Genomic DNA, 18,352 nt, shown 5'->3' with positions numbered 1-18,352 from the left:
TGACTGTGTGGCCATTGAGTCCTGGATCCTAGCGTCTTCAGGATTATCCCAAGGGGTCGTGGCCACCATGAGACAGGCTAGGAAGTCCACTTCTGCTAAGATCTACCACAGAACGTGGAAGATTTTCTTATCCTGGTGCTCTGCACAAGGAGTATCTCCCTGGCCATTCGCGTTACCTGTCTTTCTTTCCTTCCTGCAATCTGGGTTGGAAAAGGGCTTGTCGCTCGGCTCCCTTAAAGGGCAAGTCTCGGCACTATCCGTGTTTTTTCAGAAGCGTCTAGCACGACTTTCTCAGGTGTTGCTCTCCAGAAGCCGCCCTTCGAGCCTCTGAGGGATGTGTCACTTTCTCGACTCTCACAGAAAGTGGCCTTTCTGGTAGCGGTCACGTCTCTTCGGAGAGTGTCCGAACTAGCGGCGCTGTCATCCAAGGCTCCTTTCCTGGTGTTCCACCAGGACAAGGTAGTGCTGCGCCCCATTCAGGAGTTTCTCCCTAAGGTGGTATCCTCTTTTCATCTTAATCAGGATATCTCCTTGCCTTCCTTTTATCCGCATGCAGTTCATCGGTATGAAAAGGATTTACATTTGTTGGATCTGGTGAGAGCACTCAGAATCTACATTTCCCGTACGGCGCCCCTGCGCCGCTCGGATGCACTCTTTGTCCTTGTCGCTGGTAAGCGCAAAGGGTCGCAGGCTTCCAAAGCCACCCTGGCTCGATGGATCAAAGAACCAATTCTTGAAGCCTACCGTTCTGCTGGGCTTCCGGTTCCATCAGGGCTGAAGGCCCATTCTACCAGAGCCGTGGGTGCGTCCTGGGCATTACGACACCAGGCTACGGCTCAACAGGTGTGCCAGGCAGCTACCTGGTCGAGTCTGCACACTTTCACCAAACATTATCAGGTGCATACCTATGCTTCGGCGGACGCCAGCCTAGGTAGAAGAGTCCTGCAGGCGGCAGTTGCCTCCCCGTAGGGGAGGGCTGTCTTTGCAGCTCTAACATGAGGTATTTCTTTACCCACCCAGGGACAGCTTTTGGACGTCCCAATCGTCTGGGTCTCCCAATGGAGCGCCGAAGAAGGGAATTTTGTTACTTACCGTAAATTCCTTTTCTTCTAGCTCCTATTGGGAGACCCAGCACCCGCCCTGTTGTCCTTCGGGATTTTTGGTTGTTTTTCGGGTACACATGTTGTTCATGTTGAATGGTTTTCAGTTCTCCGACGTTACTTCGGAGTGAATTTGTTTAAACCAGTTATTGGCTTTCCTCCTTCTTGCTTTTGCACTAAAACTGGTGAGCCAGTGATCCCACTGGGGGTGTATAGCCAGAAGGGGAGGGGCCTTACACTTTTTAGTGTAATTGCTTTGTGTGGCCTCCGGAGGCAGTGCTATACACCCAATCGTCTGGGTCTCCCAATAGGAGCTAGAAGAAAAGGAATTTACGGTAAGTAACAAAATTCCCTTCTTTTTGTTGAAAAAAGTAACATTTTCATTTTTTCCTTCCAGAAGTTGGGATGGTTTTAGAGGGCCGGACTAATGTAATTAACTTGGTTCTACAATATAGATTTTATATATATATATATATAATATGTATGTATGTATGTATGTATGTGTGTGTGTGTATGTATGTATGTGTGTATGTATGTATGTATGTATGTATGTATGTGTGTGTATATATACACCTGTATTATACTACAGCACTACACCCCTATATACACCTGTATTATACAGGTGTATATAGGGGTGTAGTATAATACAGGTGTATATAGGGGTGTAGTGGTGTAGTATAATACAGGTGTATATAGGGGTGTAGTGATATAGTGTATAGGGATGTATATTACAGGTGTAGTATGTGGCGGGTGTAGTGATGTAGTATACGGGGATTGTGTGTGTGTATATATATATATATATATATATATTACATACATACATACACATACACATACACACACACACACACACACACACACACACACACACACACACACAATATCCCCGTATACTACATCACTACACCCGCCACATACTACACCTGTAATATACATCCCTATACACTATATCACTACACCCCTATATACACCTGTATTATACTACACCCCTATATACACCTGTTATGCTACACCACTATATACTACACCTGTATCATACTACACCACTATATACTACACCACTATATACTACACCTGTATTATACTACACCACTATATACTACACCTGTATTATACTACAGCACTACACCCCTATATACACCTGTATTATACAGGTGTATATAGGGGTGTAGTATAATACAGGTGTATATAGGGGTGTAGTATAATACAGGTGTATATAGGGGTGTAGTGGTGTAGTATAATACAGGTGTATATAGGGGTGTAGTATAATACAGGTGTATATAGGGGTGTAGTATTATACTATACCCCTATATACACCTGTATTATACTACACCACTATATACTACATCACTACACTCCCCCCATATACCACACCTGTAAAACTACATTCCCATATACTAAACCACTACACCCCAAATATTTGTCAACAGTTAACCCCCTCCCCCACTCGCCCCCCATTGTCCCCGCAGGTTAATAGTAACCACTCACCTCTCTTCTTATTGTCCCCTCCTCAGGCACCTCCGTACGAGCCCCCCGCTGAGCGGCTTCTCTTTTACATGCCCACGCTGCGCCGACGCTGTATTCCTAGGAGCCGCTGCTTCTCTCCATACGGCCCCCGCCGCTGCAGCTTCTTCTCCTGCCGGGCGGGAACTTTTTAAATGACACACGCGCGCCGTACTGACGATATCAGGGCGCGCGTGTGTCACAGAGAAAAGTGCCGGACAGGGATCAGAGGAGGGATTCCTGCGTTCTGCTGCCTGCACTGACTGTGTGGAGCTGCAGGATCTGTCCTCTGTTTCCTACCCGGCACGCAGCGTGTGATGAGGGCAATCTGACCACGGGCCTCCCGGAGCCTGGAGCTCCGGACAAGAGGTCAGATTGCCCTCATCAGTGACCGGCCAGCAAGGACGCCCTGAGCCAGGCGGGCCGGTCACAGAGAGTAGGCGGGCCGGATGTGGCCCGCGGGCTGCCCCTTGCCCAGGTCTGATCTAAAGGGTTTACAAACTACTTGGATGTGGTTTTGAGCAGTGTGAAGGTGCAGTTTTTACAATGGTGTCACATTTGGTATTTTCTGTCACATAGGCCTCTCAAAGTCACTTCAAATGTGATGTGGTCCCTAAAAATAAATTGATTTGTTTGAAAAATTAGAAATTGCTGGTAAGTAGATATGAAGGAATCAGAGTTTGAGTTCAGACCGAACACACTTTACACAAAAAAAATCAAATCAGAGTTCGGATTCGAAGATCGGGTGCTTTACGTATGCAAACCACTCACGTAAGCATCGCTCTACTTTGGTACGCTCGGTGGTGAGCCCAGTGTGAACCCCTTGCAGTGTTTGAACAGCTTGCACTGGGGTAACAACAGCGTGATCAGCTATAGCGTGCATCAAAATAAATGAATAAACTAAATGGAAAAACCCGGACAGCTTCCCCCGGAAGTGTTCTGTTTATGGCTGGCTTCATGTGGGTAGAAACCTGAAATGCTCAATTAGTGTCTCCCATTGGGGTTCAGGTGAAGTCCAAGTCCCAAACTGAACTGAACCTGCTGAACTGAACTTCCATGGGTTCGCTCATCTCTATTCGCTATCTCTTTAACCATTCTAACCTTATAAGAAAAAAAAAAGTTTAAAAAATGCTGCTAGTGTAAAGTGGACATGTGACACACGTTATTTATTAACAATTTTGTGTAATATAACAATCTGAGTTAATGGCATAAAAATTAAAAGTTTTAAAATTGTGAAATTTTCACATTTTTTGTCATATTTATTATTTTTCATAAATAAGCACAAATATTGACCAAAACTGGGTGTAAGCGTTCCAGAGTTATCACCTCATAAATTGACACTGATCAGAATTGAAAAATTTGGCGTAGTCAATAGCTGAAAATAGGCTCTGGCATGAAAAGGTTAACATAGGATACTGTAAGGCTGCGCGTCCACGATCAGTGTTTGCAGCGTTTTGGTGTTTTCGCAGGGTCCAAAATGCGTTGTACAGTACAAGCAAAGTGAATGGGATTTTCAGCCAAAACTGAATTGCGGTGCGGTTTTCTGAGTCGCAGCATGTCAATTCATTGTTGTGGAGTCGTAAGCATCCTCCGTAGGGAGAACACATGCGAGAGACTGCAAAGCCTCGAACCCTGATCGTTGTCATGGGCAGCTGCGGTCTCCTGCGGAGAAGACTTGCGGCCCCGCTGGTAAGGACCCAACGTGTCCAGGACACAGCGCACCCCAAAATTTTATTGTACATTATTTACTGCTGCTGTAAAAAACAAAACAAAAAAACAGATCGCAATCATAGAAAAAATGAGAAGGAAAAAAAATCAGCATTTTCTGGATGAAACTGATTATTTTTATACGCTCTTTCGAACCTACCCTCAGGTAGTGAGAATATTCTGTCTCATTAATGCTGCCTGGATTTATGACCCTGGCAAGCCGGTGTACCAAGTTTGTTCCACAGCACCAACTTTTCCCCTCAGAATCCCTTTGCATGATTTTGGTTCTGCAGGATGGTCCATTCTACTTACTAGAACAGACCACGACACATTTGTTAGTCCGTTTTCTAACAAAAGCAGTCTGATAAATATTTTACAAAGGTTGAATCGGCTTTCCTTTTTTGAGCATCATACATATTTTTCTGGGAGTTGAATTCTACTAATCTAAAATTAAGATCTAGTAGTCAAGAGAGAAATGATACAGCTCCTTTTTGTGCATAATTTTCATCTTGGTTTAAGATGTCTAGATGGCATAACTTGATGGTGGAATACTATTAGTTGGTACTTTTCTTTGTTTCTATTTTTGCTCAATGGAGCATTTATTAAATGGCAGTGTGTGGAGACCTGACCATCACGCCTATAATAGCATATTAGGCATCCCATTCTAAAACATGATGATAAGGGCTCTGTGCTGGGTACCTGAGTTTCTCCATGCCAATCTCGACAAACCATGTCAATATGAACCTTTATGATGTAATACCGTGTTTTTCCAAAAATAAGACACTGTCTTATATTTTTTTTTTGCCCCCCCCACCCCCCCCCCCAAAAAAAGCACTAGGGCTTATTTTTGGAGGAGGTCTTATTCTTGGAGAAACACGGTTGGGGGTAAGTTTACCCCCCAAAAAAGCAGACACCCCCCCCCCCCCACTTCCCAGGAGACTCATACTCACCAGACCAGGACGTCTGCGTGGTTCCCAGGTCCTCCTGTGATCTCCGGTTGGTGCTGCACGCCATCCTACCCTGCTGCTAGCTGACACACTGACACACACAGCAGATCGCAGGCACACACAGCAGATCACACACACACACACACAGCAGATCACACACACACACAGCAGATCACACACACACAGCAGATCACACACGCACACACACACACACACACACAGCAGATCACACACAGCCGATCACAGATGCACACAGCCGATCACAGATGCACACAGCCGATCACAGATACACACAGCCGATCACAGATACACACAGCCGATCACAGATACACACAGCCGATCACAGATACACACAGCCGATCACAGATACACACAGCCGATCACAGATGCACACAGCCGATCACAGATGCACACAGCCGATCACAGATGCACACAGCCGATCACAGATGCACACAGCCGATCACAGATGCACACAGCCGATCACAGATGCACACAGCCGATCACAGATGCACACAGCCGATCACAGATGCACACAGCCGATCACAGATGCACACAGCCGATCACAGATGCACACAGTCGATTACAGATACACACACACACACACACACACACACACACAGCAGAGCGCAGATATACACAGCAGATCTCACACATCCGATCACAGGCACACACATCCGATCACAGGCACACACATCCGATCACAGGCACACACAGCCGATCACAGATACACACATCCGATCGCAGGCACACACAGCCGATGACAGATACACACATCCGATCGCAGGCACACACATCCGATCGCAGGCACACACATCCGATCGCAGGCACACACATCCGATCGCAGGCACACACATCCGATCGCAGGCACACACATCCGATCGCAGGCACACACATCCGATCGCAGGCACACACATCCGATCGCAGGCACACACATCCGATCGCAGGCACACACATCCGATCGCAGGCACACACTGCTGATCACAGACACACACTGCCGATCAAACACACGCTGCCGATCGCAGAAAAACACAGCCGATCGCAGACACACACACAGCCGATTGCAGACACACAGCAGATCACACACACATACATCACATCACATTCAGCACTTACGGCCGCAGGGAATGAGAGCAAGTCACGTGTCCAGCCGCAGGTCCTGTTCCTTGCGCTCCACCGCACTGCCTCTCAGGATTCTCCTGGCGAGAAGAGATCGGTGTCGCTGGATGAGGTGAGTGTGTGTGCGATCCGATGTTTGTGTGCGGTCTGACTGTGTGTGCGGTCTGACTGTGTGTGCGGTCTGACTGTGTGTGCGGTCTGACTGTGTGTGCGGTCTGACTGTGTGTGCGTGTGATCACTGCAGGTCCTGCCGCTCAGCATCGGGTGAGTGTAATTGCCAGGTGCCGCTGTGTATAATGAAGTGTCCTGTAGTATCTGTATCTTTTTTAGCTGCACGGACACTTCATTATTGATCCGCGACTAGGGCTTATTTTCGGGGGAGGGCTTATATTTAAGCCTTTCTCCGAAAATGCTGAAATCCCTGCTAGGGCTTATTTTTGGGGGAGGTCTTATTTTTGGAAAAACACGGTAGTAAAGGGCCTTTTACAAATAGATGAAAAAATAGTACTGCACTACTCTGGATACCCCTTTTCAATCCGTATGTTTCCCTTTTTGTACGATACTAACGCTTCCCTCCAGTGCTGACGTTGTTCAAGGTGTGTCAGCACTGGTTCTCCTGGGGCTCATGTGACATTACGATGTAACTCAATTACAGCAGCCATTTCACTGTACCCTCCTTCAGTCATAGTTAACATCAGTAGGAAGTGAGAGCTGCAGCTTCTCTCTCACTTACTGTCAGTTAAGTTCAAAGGATGGTACAGTGAAGCGGCAGCTGATTGGCTGCAGGGATTACTTGACATATTCTCACATTTTTTAGTAATGAAAGTGTGGATCATTGTAAATAAGGCTATATCATATAGTTTCAACTTCAAGAATTTTAATTTTGCCTTGTCAGGACAAATTGTCACTGTGGTTATGTTGTAAAGGGTAGCACGGTGGCTCCGTGGTTAGCACTGAACGCGTCAACTGATCCCAGTGATTCTGAGATTTTTTTTCATGACATATTGTCCTTGATGATAGTGGTAAATTTAGGACAATATTTTTTCCTTTTCTTTGTGAAAAAATCGGTAATTGGCAAAAATGGAGAAAGTTTTGCAGTTGTCAAATTTAGAATTTTTTATGCCCTTAAACCACAGAGTTATGTCACACACAATAGTTAATAAATAACAAATAGGCAACGTTACTCTGGACTCTGTTTGGCATCTGTTCAGTGGTGTCCTTCTGTTTAAAAGTGCACAAAACTGTTGTTGATCGCACTTTTGTGCATACCTAAAAAGACACACAAAAGATGGACAATGCCAAACCACAGGCCAGACAGGAGTGCAAAGTGACTCCCTCTGCATCATTACAGTGAGTTTTCCATTGGAATTTTGTCTGAATCACGTTTTTCATGTAATCTCTGGTGTAAGCGCTCTGTGTAGAGCACAGGATAATTATGAGCCGATTCTTACTGTGAACTTCGGGAGGCAGAATAAACAAATAAACAGCAGTCGAATTTGTTTTGTTTTGCTTTGGGGTTTTTGGTTTTTTTTACACCGTTCACCTTGCGATATAAGTGATGAGGGGGCTTTATGTCTCAGGTTAGTATGATTTGAGCAATAGCAGGTTTTTATATAGGTTGGGTTTTTCTTTATCGTTCCTTTGGGAGACCCAGACCATGGGTGTTTAGCTTCTGCCTCCGAAGGACACACAAAGTACTACACTTAAAAGTGTAGCTCCTCCCTATGAGCTTATACACCCCCTGGTGAGCAGACCCAGCCAGTTTATTGCTTTGTGTTCAGGAGGCATACATCCACACATGCATTCTCATATGATTTTTTCCTTTTGGAATGAGATTGAAGAAGTGCGGGTCCACGTCTGGAGCCCCGGCATGTCCCTTCTCACCCCACTGTGTCGGCGGTGTTGTAAGGTTGATTTCAAAGGCTGGAGCCTTACATGCCGTGCTCCTTCACCATCCCTCCTGGGCTCTGGCTTGAAGTGGGAGCCAGCACGGTTTCCCTGCCTGGCAGGAGACCGGTCTCCATCCGCAGCCCTTCAGGACCCTGCTGGACCGGAGCACTCATCCCCAGGGACCTGGCCCTGCGTCTCAGCAGCTAAGTACCTGAGACGTTTATATTTTGGGGGTCCCTGTACTTTATTGTTGGGGAGAGTGTGCTTACTGTATTTATTGGCATTTCCGGCGGGTTCTCTAGCTGTCGCCCGAGAACCGCGCCGATGGTGCCTGCTCGTCGGCCTCGCCGCTCAAATTTAGGCCCCGGCTTTGCCGGAGGCCTAGTTTCTGTTCTCTGCCCTCGCATGTCATTCATGCAGAGGGACAGGCTCGGCTCCTCCCGGCGGCCGTTCTGCACAGGGGAGGGACACTCCCCACTACTGTGCGTGTCTCCTCCCCTGTAGGTCTCTATGGCCCTCCAGTTCCCGCTCTCAAGCCAAGTCCCGCCCCCTCTCTTCGCTCCGGCGGCCATCTTCTCAGACAGAGTTCACACGGCGCTGGTCTGCACTCTGCATCCCTGCTGAAGTGCTGTGCTTGGGGGTCCGGGCTTCGGGACCTGGAGGGCACACAACACCGCTCCAGCGGTCTGGTAAGCCACAACCGGTCTCTGGTTGTGGACCTCTGTATATACTCTCTGGGGTTCATTCTCTTGCAGAGCCCCCACTCCAGCAGCATGTCTCACACGAGGAGCAAGGCTCCAACGCTTTATTCTGTATGCGCTGCATGTAAGCTCCTGCTGCCTGAACCGAGCACCTATCCTCATTGTGATGTCTGCTCTAACTTGGCGGTGCCACAGCCTGGAGTCTCACCCCCAGGGGTCTCTCAGGCTGCTCCTGCTCCTATGGCTGAACCCCCGGCTTGGGTAGAATCCTTTTCTAGGTCTATCTCCCAGTCTTTTGCTGAGTCCATGGGACTTCTGTCCAGGACTTTGTTAAATATGCATCAGCCCCCTTTACAGGGTGCCCCTACTGCTATGGGTCCCTTAGGTTCGGAGCTCACAGAGGATTCATCATCAAGGCCCAGACCCCGTCCTCCTAAGAAGAGACGCAGGGTTCCCTCTCCCTCCTCCTCCCGCGGCTCTGATTCAAGAGCTTACTCGCAGGATAAAGAGGATGCCTTTACAGGGGGCTCGGAGGCTAACTCCATGTACCCCATTGATCTGTCCGAGGGTGACTCAGATCTTAGTGACTTGATTGCTTCCATTAACTCTGTACTGGATCTCAATCCGCCAGTATCAGAGGAGCAACCTTCTCTGGCAGAAAAGCACCAGTTTACCTCGCCTAAGAGAGTAAAGAGTGTGTTCTTTAACCACTCCAGTTTTCAGGCCGCTGTGACCAAACCCAGGGCCTGTCCTGACAAACGCTTCCCAAAGCGTGGTTCTGATGACCATTTTCCCTTCCCACCTGAGGTGGTCAAGGAGTGGGCTCAGTCCCCAAAGGTAGACCCTCCGGTGTCTAGGCTCTCAGCCCGGACCGTTGTGTCGGTGGCTGATGGCACCTCCCTTAAGGATTCCACTGACCGGCAGATTGACCTTCTGGCCAAATCCGTGTATGAAGCGGCGGGGGCTGCGTTTTCCCCGACTTTTGCAGCAGTGTGGGCTCTCAAAGCCATCTCTGCTTCTCTAGAGGAGATGCATTCCCTCACCAGGGACTCTATGCCCGAAATGGTTGCCTTAACTTCCCAAGCTTCAGCTTTTTCATCTTATGCCATGTCTGCCATGCTGGAGGCTTCTCACCGCACTGCGGTAGCTTCGGCTAATTCCCTCGTTATCCACAGGATCTTGTGGCTTCGAGAGTGGAAGGCAGATGCTTCTTCTAAGAAGTACCTTGCTGGGCTCCCTTTTGCTGGGTCCCGGCTGTTCGGAGAACAGCTGGATGAAATTATTAAGGAAGCTACTGGCGGGAAGAGTACTTCCATGCCACAAACCAAAACCAGGAAACCTGCCCAGGGTAGGAATCAGTCGAGGTTTCGTTCCTTTCGTTCCTCCAACTGGTCGTCCTCTAAGCCCTCGGCCTCGTCCGCTAACTCAGCCAAGGACCAGAAATCCAACTGGCGCCCAAAAGCGCGTCCACAGAGAACGCAGGAGGTGCTGCCACTAAGACAGCCTCCTCATGACTGTCTGCCCGCTCCGGCGACGTCCTTAGTTGGTGGCAGGCTCTCCCACTTTGGCGACGCTTGGTTTCAACACGTCTCCGGTCAGTGGGTGAGAGATATCATCTCCCACGGCTACAGGATAGAATTCTCTTCCAGCCCGCCAAACAGATTTTTTCTCTCAACTCCCCCTTGCTCCAAGGCCGCCGTCTTCTCGCAGGCCGTGGCAGCCTTGCAGGCCAACGGAGTGATTGTACCGGTTCCCGCCCGGGAACGGTTCAGAGGTTTCTACTCAAATCTCTTCCTAGTTCCCAAAAAGGACGGTACCTTCCGGCCCATCCTGGATCTCAAGCTTCTCAACAAGCATGTTCAGGTGCGGCACTTTCGCATGGAGTCCCTGCGATCAGTCATTGCCTCAATGACCCAAGGGGATTTCCTGGCATCCATCGACATCAGAGATGCCTATCTGCATGTGCCAATTGCAGTTTCACACCAGCGTTGGCTACGTTTTGCAATAGGAGAAGATCATTTCCAATTCGTGGCTCTCCCCTTCGGGTTAGCCACGGCCCCTCGGGTATTCACCAAGGTCATGGCAGCAATGATTGCAGTTCTGCACCTCCAGGGGTTGGCAGTGATTCCTTACCTGGACGACCTTCTAGTCAAGGCTTCATCCAGCGCAGACTGTCAGCGGAGTGTCTCGCTCACTCTAGCCCAATTCGGGTGGCTGGTCAATCTGCCCAAATCCACTCAACTCCGACCCAGAGCCTCACTTACCTAGGGATGCAGTTCGAGACTTTGCCGGCACTTGTGAAGTTGCCCTTAGTCAAACAGCAGTCCCTCCAGCTAGCGGTGCGCTCTCTGCTGAGGCCCCGCCGTTATACCCTCAGGCGTCTCATGCAGGTGCTGGGTCAAATGGTGGCTTCCATGGAGGCTGTTCCCTTTGCCCAGTTCCATCTGCCCCCCCTGCAGGACATTCTCCGCTGTTGGGACAAGCGGCCTTCCTCCTTACAGAGGTTAGTGGCTCTGTCGCCACAGACCAGGAGCTCTCTTCAGTGGTGGCTTCGGCCCCTCTCCCTGTCCCAAGGGCGCTCCTTCCTGGCCCCGTCCTGGGTGATTCTCACCACGGATGCCAGTCTATCCGGCTGGGGAGCGGTATGTGTCCACCACAGAGCGCAGGGCACTTGGACTCCGTCCGAGTCAGCCCTTTCAATCAATGTGCTGGAAACCAGAGCCGTGCTTCTAGCTCTCCTAGCTTTTCACCACCTGTTGGCGGGCAGGCACATTCGAGTCCAGTCAGACAACGCGACAGCGGTTGCCTACATCAATCACCAAGGCGGGACAACGCATCCTTCAATGGGCGGAGGACTCAAAGTCCACCATATCCGCAGTCCACATCCCAGGCGTGGAAAACTGGGAGGCAGATTATCTCAGCCGTCAAACCGTGGACGGTGGCGAGTGGTCTCTGCACCCGGCAGTGTTTCAGTCAATCTGCCGCAAATGGGGCACTCCGGACGTGGACCTAATGGCATCCCGTCACAACAACAAAGTTCCTGTTTACGTGGCTCGCTCCCACTATCCCCAGGCATTCGCCGCGGACGCTCTGGTTCAAGACTGGTCCCAGTTTCGTCTGTCCTACGTGTTTCCCCCTCTAGCTCTCTTGCCCAGAGTCCTGCGCAAGATCAGAATGGAGGGCCGTCGAGTCATCCTCATTGCACCGGACTGGCCCAGGCGAGCTTGGTATCCGGACCTGCTCCATCTGTCCGTAGAGATGCCGTGGCATCTCCCGGACCGTCCAGACCTACTCTCGCAAGGTCCGTTTTTCCGCCCGAATTCTGCGGCTGTCAAATTGACGGCGTGGCTCTTGAGTCTTGGATTTTGAAGGCTTCTGGTATTCCTCCTGAAGTCATCTCCACTATGACTCGGGCCCGTAAGTCTTCCTCTCTCAAGGGACAAGTCTCAGCTCTGTCAGTTCTGTTCCAGCGGCGTCTCGCTCGGCTGGCTCAGGTCCGCACCTTCATGCAAGGCGCGTCTCACATCATTCCGCCTTACCGGCGGCCCTTGGATCCCTGGGACCTTAACTTGGTTTTCACGGTTTTGCAGAAACCCCCCTTTGAGCCTCTTAGGGAGGTTTCTTTGTATCGTCTTTCACAGAAAGTGACCTTTCTGGTGGCCATAACTTCCCTCAGGAGAGTCTTGGATTTGGCTGCGCTCTCTTCGGAGTCACCTTTTTTAGTTTTCCATCAAGACAAGGTGGTTCTCCGTCCGACTCCGGACTTTCTTCCTAAGGTGGTCTCTCCTTTCCACCTTAACCAGGACATTACCCTACCTTCCTTTTGTCCGGCTCCTGTTCATCGCTTTGAAAAAGCCCTGCATACTCTGGATCTGGTGCGTGCTCTCCGGATCTATGTGTCTCGCACCGCTGCACTTAGGCGGTGCACTTCTCTTTTTGTGCTAACCACAGGTCGGCGCAAGGGCCTTTCTGCTTCTAAGCCGACCTTAGCCCGTTGGATTAGATTGACCATTTCGGACGCCTACCAGAGTACTCAGGTGCCTCCCCCGCCGGGGATTAAGGCACATTCGACCAGAGCTGTCGGTGCCTCTTGGGCTTTCAGGCACCAGGCTACGGCTCAACAAGTCTCTCAGGCTGCCACTTGGACTAGCCTGCACACCTTTTCGAAGCACTACCAAGTGCATGCTCATGCTTCGGCAGATGCGATCTTGGGCAGACGCATCCTTCAGGCGGCTGTCGCCCATTTGTGAAGTTAGGTTCTGCCTACTTCTTAGTTTTTCTGTTTATTTCCCACCCAGGGACTGCTTTGGAACGTCCCATGGTCTGGGTCTCCCAAAGGAACGATAAAGAAAAAGAGAATTTTGTTTACTTACCGTAAATTCTTTTTCTTATAGTTCCGTATTGGGAGACCCAGCACCCTCCCTGTTGCCTGTTGGCAATTTCTTGTTCCGCGTGTTATCACCGGCTGTTGTCGTGGACAGAGTCTCTGGTTGTTCCGGCTCTTGCTCTGTTCTACTTGTGGGTGGCTATTCTCCTTCAGCTTTTGCACTAAACTGGCTGGGTCTGCTCACCAGGGGGTGTATAAGCTCAGAGGGAGGAGCTACACTTTTAAGTGTAGTACTTTGTGTGTCCTCTGGAGGCAGAAGCTAAACACCCATGGTCTGGGTCTCCCAATACGGAACTATAAGAAAAAGAATTTACGGTAAGTAAACAAAATTTCTCTTTTTTTTTTAAACCCGAGGTTTTATTTAAAAAAAAAAAAAAAAGAGTTCAGGTTCAGAGTTAAGGTGCTTTACGTATGATCACCACTTGCATGAGAATCGCTGTGCTCAGGTACTCTTGTTGCAGAGCCCAGTGCGAGCGGCTTGTAGAGTTTGAATTGCTCGCAATGGGGGTAACAGCATGATCGGATGCATTGTGCACCAAGAAAAAAAAATGCATGTGGGCAGAGACCCAAACTGCCCAATTAGTGACTTCCATTGCGGTTCGGGTCCAAAACCAAACTTAAATTTCGGCTGACCCTGGCGAAGCGAACATCCACTCACGCTCATCTTTAACTACTATCACATACGATCAAAGGTTTTTTGCATCATCGAATTTTGAAGGCTATAGTTAATTTACATTTCTGCTGAGGGTAGAAGTAACAGCTTGTTGTTTGTTGGAGGTTTTTTGGTACCATTTTAGGCCACAAAATAATTTTTGATTTCTTTCTATTCTGCTTTTTGCAAGGCAGGAGGAAGAAAAAACAGCAACTAAAGATTTTTTCTTTTATGACACAATGAATGGCGTTAAAAAAAATAAATAACTGGATGAAAGGATATTGTGGCCATACAGAAATGATGGAATACAAGAAACCAAAAAGAATAACAGAATACTTGTAAACACTCCCAAACTCAAATTAAACAAAATCGGAGATAATTGGGATGGGAATCCCACAAACAAACTGTAGGGAATAGCAATGTCTCAGTAAGAACATCTTAAGGCTAGTTTCACACTTGCGTTGAACGGCATCCGTCACATTGCGTTGTGTAACGCAATTGACGGATGCCTTGCAAAAAGTGTGATAATAAAGGCCACGGATTCCAGTGAAATAATGCATTGCGTTAAGTTTTCTTTGGGCCGAGAGAGAGAGCACCCATCATCCCCGCACACAGCCCGACATCCCCGCACACAGCCCGACATCCCCGCACACAGCCCGACATCCCCGCACACAGCCCGACATCCCCGCACACAGCCCGACATCCCCGCACACAGCCCGACATCCCCGCACACAGTCCGACATCCCCGCACACAGTCCGACATCCCTGCACACAGCCCGACATCCCCGCACACAGCCCGACATCCCCGCACACAGCCCGACATCCCCGCACACAGCCCGACATCCCCGCACACAGCCCGACACTACAGCCCTCATCATTCCTGCACACATCCCGACACTACCGCACCCATCATAACCGCACACACACACCGGCATTACCTCAGTGACGTCCCCGCTGCCAGCGCCATTCACTTCAGTTGCTGCGTGGAGCTCACAGGAGCGGCGGTGTTCTACTGCCACTCCTGTCAGCTTCATGTAGCAGAGCTGGATGTGTTGCGGGACCTCTGGATTACGTCGGACCTGGAGGGGTTTTTGGGGATTTTAATAAAGTGGTAAAAGAGGGTGTTTTTTTGTCTTTTATTCCAAATAAAGGATTTTTTCGGGTGTGTGTGTTTATTTTCTTTAACTTACAGGTTAATCATGGAAGGTATCTTGGGGAGACGCCTGACATGATTAATCTAGGATTTAGTGGCAGCTATGGGCTGCCATTAACTCCTTATTACCCCGATTTGCCAACGCACCAGGGCAAATCGGGAAGAGCCGGGTACAGTCCCAGAACTGTCGAATCTAATGGATGCGACTATTCTGGGCGGCTGCTGGCTGATATTGTTAGGCTGGGGGGCTCCCCATAATGTGAATACCAGCCTTCAGCCGTATGGCTTTATCTGGCTGGTATTAAAATTGGGGGGGACCGCACGCCGTTTTTTTTTAATTATTTATTTATTGTACTGCACAATATAGACACGCCCACCGGCGGCTGTGATTGGTTGCAGTGAGACAGCTGTCAGTCAGCATGGGGGCGGGTCTGGCTGCAACCAATCATAGGCACCGGTGGGCGGGGAAAGCAGGGAATACGAGATTGAATAATGGGCGGCTGGTTTTTTCAAAAGAGGAAAAGCCACCGGAGTAGTGTGACAGCTGTGCAGCGTCGCGCCTGTGATCGGTGAGTATGAGAGAGGAGGGAGAGGGGGGACAGAGACCAGGGACAGAGACCAGGAGTGATTTTAAACGATTTTGATCGTTCTGCTGGACATGCTGAGCATGTGCAGTAGAACGTGACGAAATCCGTCAGCGGATTCCGCCGCTTAGCGCATAGCGGCGGAAACCGCCACCATAGACAATCATTAGACACCGTGGCGGATTCCAACGGAATCAGTCATGGTGCGCTATTTTAACGTTCCAAAAAATGTTACATGCTGCGTTCAATCCGCTAGACGCAGCGTCAAAATAACGCCGCTGCGTCGTCCAGCGGATGCAACGCAGACACTTGCGTTACAGTGCGTCGTCCATACAACTCTATGGAGAATAGCGCGGTCCGTTAACGGACTGCGCTATTCTCCATAGTGACGGAATGCGCTGAACGCAAGTGTGAAACTAGCCTAACCGAGGAGTTGGGACTCCAGACAACCATCCATCCAGAAATCTAGCCAGCACTCAGGCACAGGAGTAGTGAGTAGTGATGTGCGAATAGTAAAGTATTCGGATTATTTGTACCGAATACCTAGTACTATTCCAGCATTCACATGAGTATCAAAGTCAATGTGGAACCTTTGCATTTTTCTGGGAAATCCTCAAGAACAATGTTCTGGTTCGCTTTGACTTGCATAAGGTTCGTTATTTGTGATGAATACTGGAATAGTAGTAGGTATTTCCAAAATCACTTGTCACTTGGTGGGGGGAAGGGTTCTACTGTTCTGGCACTTAAGGGATCTGCAAACTGACTTCTCGAATTTAGGAAAATCTACACTCCAAAGCGCTCCATCCCTCCCAAGTGGCCAAACAGTACTGTACAATCACATGTGGGCTATTGTTACAGGCAGGAGAAATTGTGGAACACATTATGGGGCCATTTTTACCTGTAACCCTTGTGAAAATTGGTGTTTAAAATCTGGGGTTAAAACAACCTTTAAGTGGTAAAAATGTAATTTTTTTTTTTCACTGCCCAATAGTATAACATTTTTGGACACCTGTGGTGCTTAACGAACCCCTAGCTTAACTCATTGAGAGGTGCAGTTTGTAGAATGGGGTCACTTATTGGAGATTTCTGCTGTTCTGGCACCAGCTTATTTTCCATATTTTTGCAGAAATGTAATTAAAACTACATCCGATTTTCACACAAGTCCTAAAAGAAGATGGATAACCAAATCAAACAAATGAGTCAAAAATATTAGTTATTGTAATTTTTAACTAAGGAAATGTACCAATATTACATTTCTGTGTGTGGCAAAAGCATGTTGATTTAAGTTTCTGGTGTGATTATTTTATTTATTTTTTTTTTTAACTGCATCAATGTTCGTTTTCGAAAACCGTGGCTTTCCCCTTGCAATAGAGCTATTTACACCATACTTGTTTATTGTCCTGCTGATGGTAGGCTCATGAACATTAACATTAGCCAGGGGCGTACATAGAAATCATGGGGCCCCATAGCAGAATTTTTAATTGTCCACATCCCCCTTCCAAAAAAAAAAAATATAAATAATTATATATTCGGCTGGGTCACAGGAGCATACTTCACAACTTTACAGCTCTTATTATAAAGTAATTTTCCTCCAATTGAAGCCCCTCGATAAGTTAATGCAGCCCACATATTTCTCCATATAGTATTATGCACCCCATATATTCCCCCATATAATATTATGCACCCCTTACATTCCTCCATATAATATTGTGCCCCTCTTATATTCCTCCAAATAGTTGTATACATTCCCCAAATAGTAGTATGAACCCCCATATAATTTTATGCAACCCCCAGCGCCCATGTAGTATGCAGCCCCCATATTCCTCCATATAGTAGAATGCAGCCCCCATATTACTCCGTGTAATAGTATGCAGCCCCATATCGTTTAATGCACCCCGATAGACCTCTGTCCACCATGATTAAATACATAAATACTTCACCTCATTGCACCGCTGCTCTGGTCTCCTCAGTGTGTCCACTGTTCTGCCGCTCTGCACATCTCAGCACAGCGACACGTAGTAGTGACGTCATCATGCTTCACTGTGCTGACAAGTCAAAGCGCTGCAGACACAGCAGGAGAATAATGAGAGAGGGAGTGCTCTGCTCCTTCTCTCATCAATGCTTTCTATTGTATCGGCTGAAAGTGAAGTGCGATGCTCCGTGGGGGGCATCAGGCCCCCCTGACTCACGGGCCCTGTAGTGGTCATGTAGTCTGCCGCCATTGGCAGTACACCACTGACATTAGCTAATGTAAGAGTGGCATTTACCTTGCAATATATAAATTTGCTTAATCTGCATAAAATAAAAAAAAATGACTGTTACATAGTTTACTTTTTTCTGTTTTTAGAAAGACTACTTTAAGCAATATGAAGTGGGTCTGCAGAACTTATGTAACTCCTATCAGAGCCGTGCAGACCTCCGTGCAAAAACCTCTGAAGAGATGCAGCGCAATGCAGAAAAGAAATGCAAAGAAGCTGAGGAGAAGCTGCAAAAACTAAGGACCAACATCGTGTCCCTGTTGCAGAAAGTTCAAGAGGTAAAGTCAGATGTTTTTGGGTTTTTGGAAAAACTACTTTGAGCTCAGTGATTACTCAGAGCAGTGATATTGAACA

General features: G+C 48.4%; 1 protein-coding gene across 5 annotated transcripts in view; it reads left to right on the top strand.

The window, feature by feature from the left end:
- The window catches only part of MORC2 (MORC family CW-type zinc finger 2), a 384,344-nt gene that overhangs the window by 340,279 nt on the left and 25,713 nt on the right, over positions 1–18,352 (top strand). For all 5 annotated transcript variants that reach the window (XM_075319941.1, XM_075319943.1, XM_075319945.1 and 2 more), the window contains one exon: positions 18,088–18,276. In XM_075319941.1, coding sequence (XP_075176056.1) covers positions 18,088–18,276 — 189 coding nt within the window. The remainder of the gene's footprint in view (positions 1–18,087; positions 18,277–18,352) is intronic.

The sequence above is a fragment of the Anomaloglossus baeobatrachus genome, chromosome 1 (assembly GCF_048569485.1).
Source record: "Anomaloglossus baeobatrachus isolate aAnoBae1 chromosome 1, aAnoBae1.hap1, whole genome shotgun sequence".
Classification (NCBI taxonomy): Eukaryota; Metazoa; Chordata; class Amphibia; order Anura; family Aromobatidae; genus Anomaloglossus; species Anomaloglossus baeobatrachus.
This window is presented reverse-complemented; position numbering and strand designations above follow the sequence as displayed.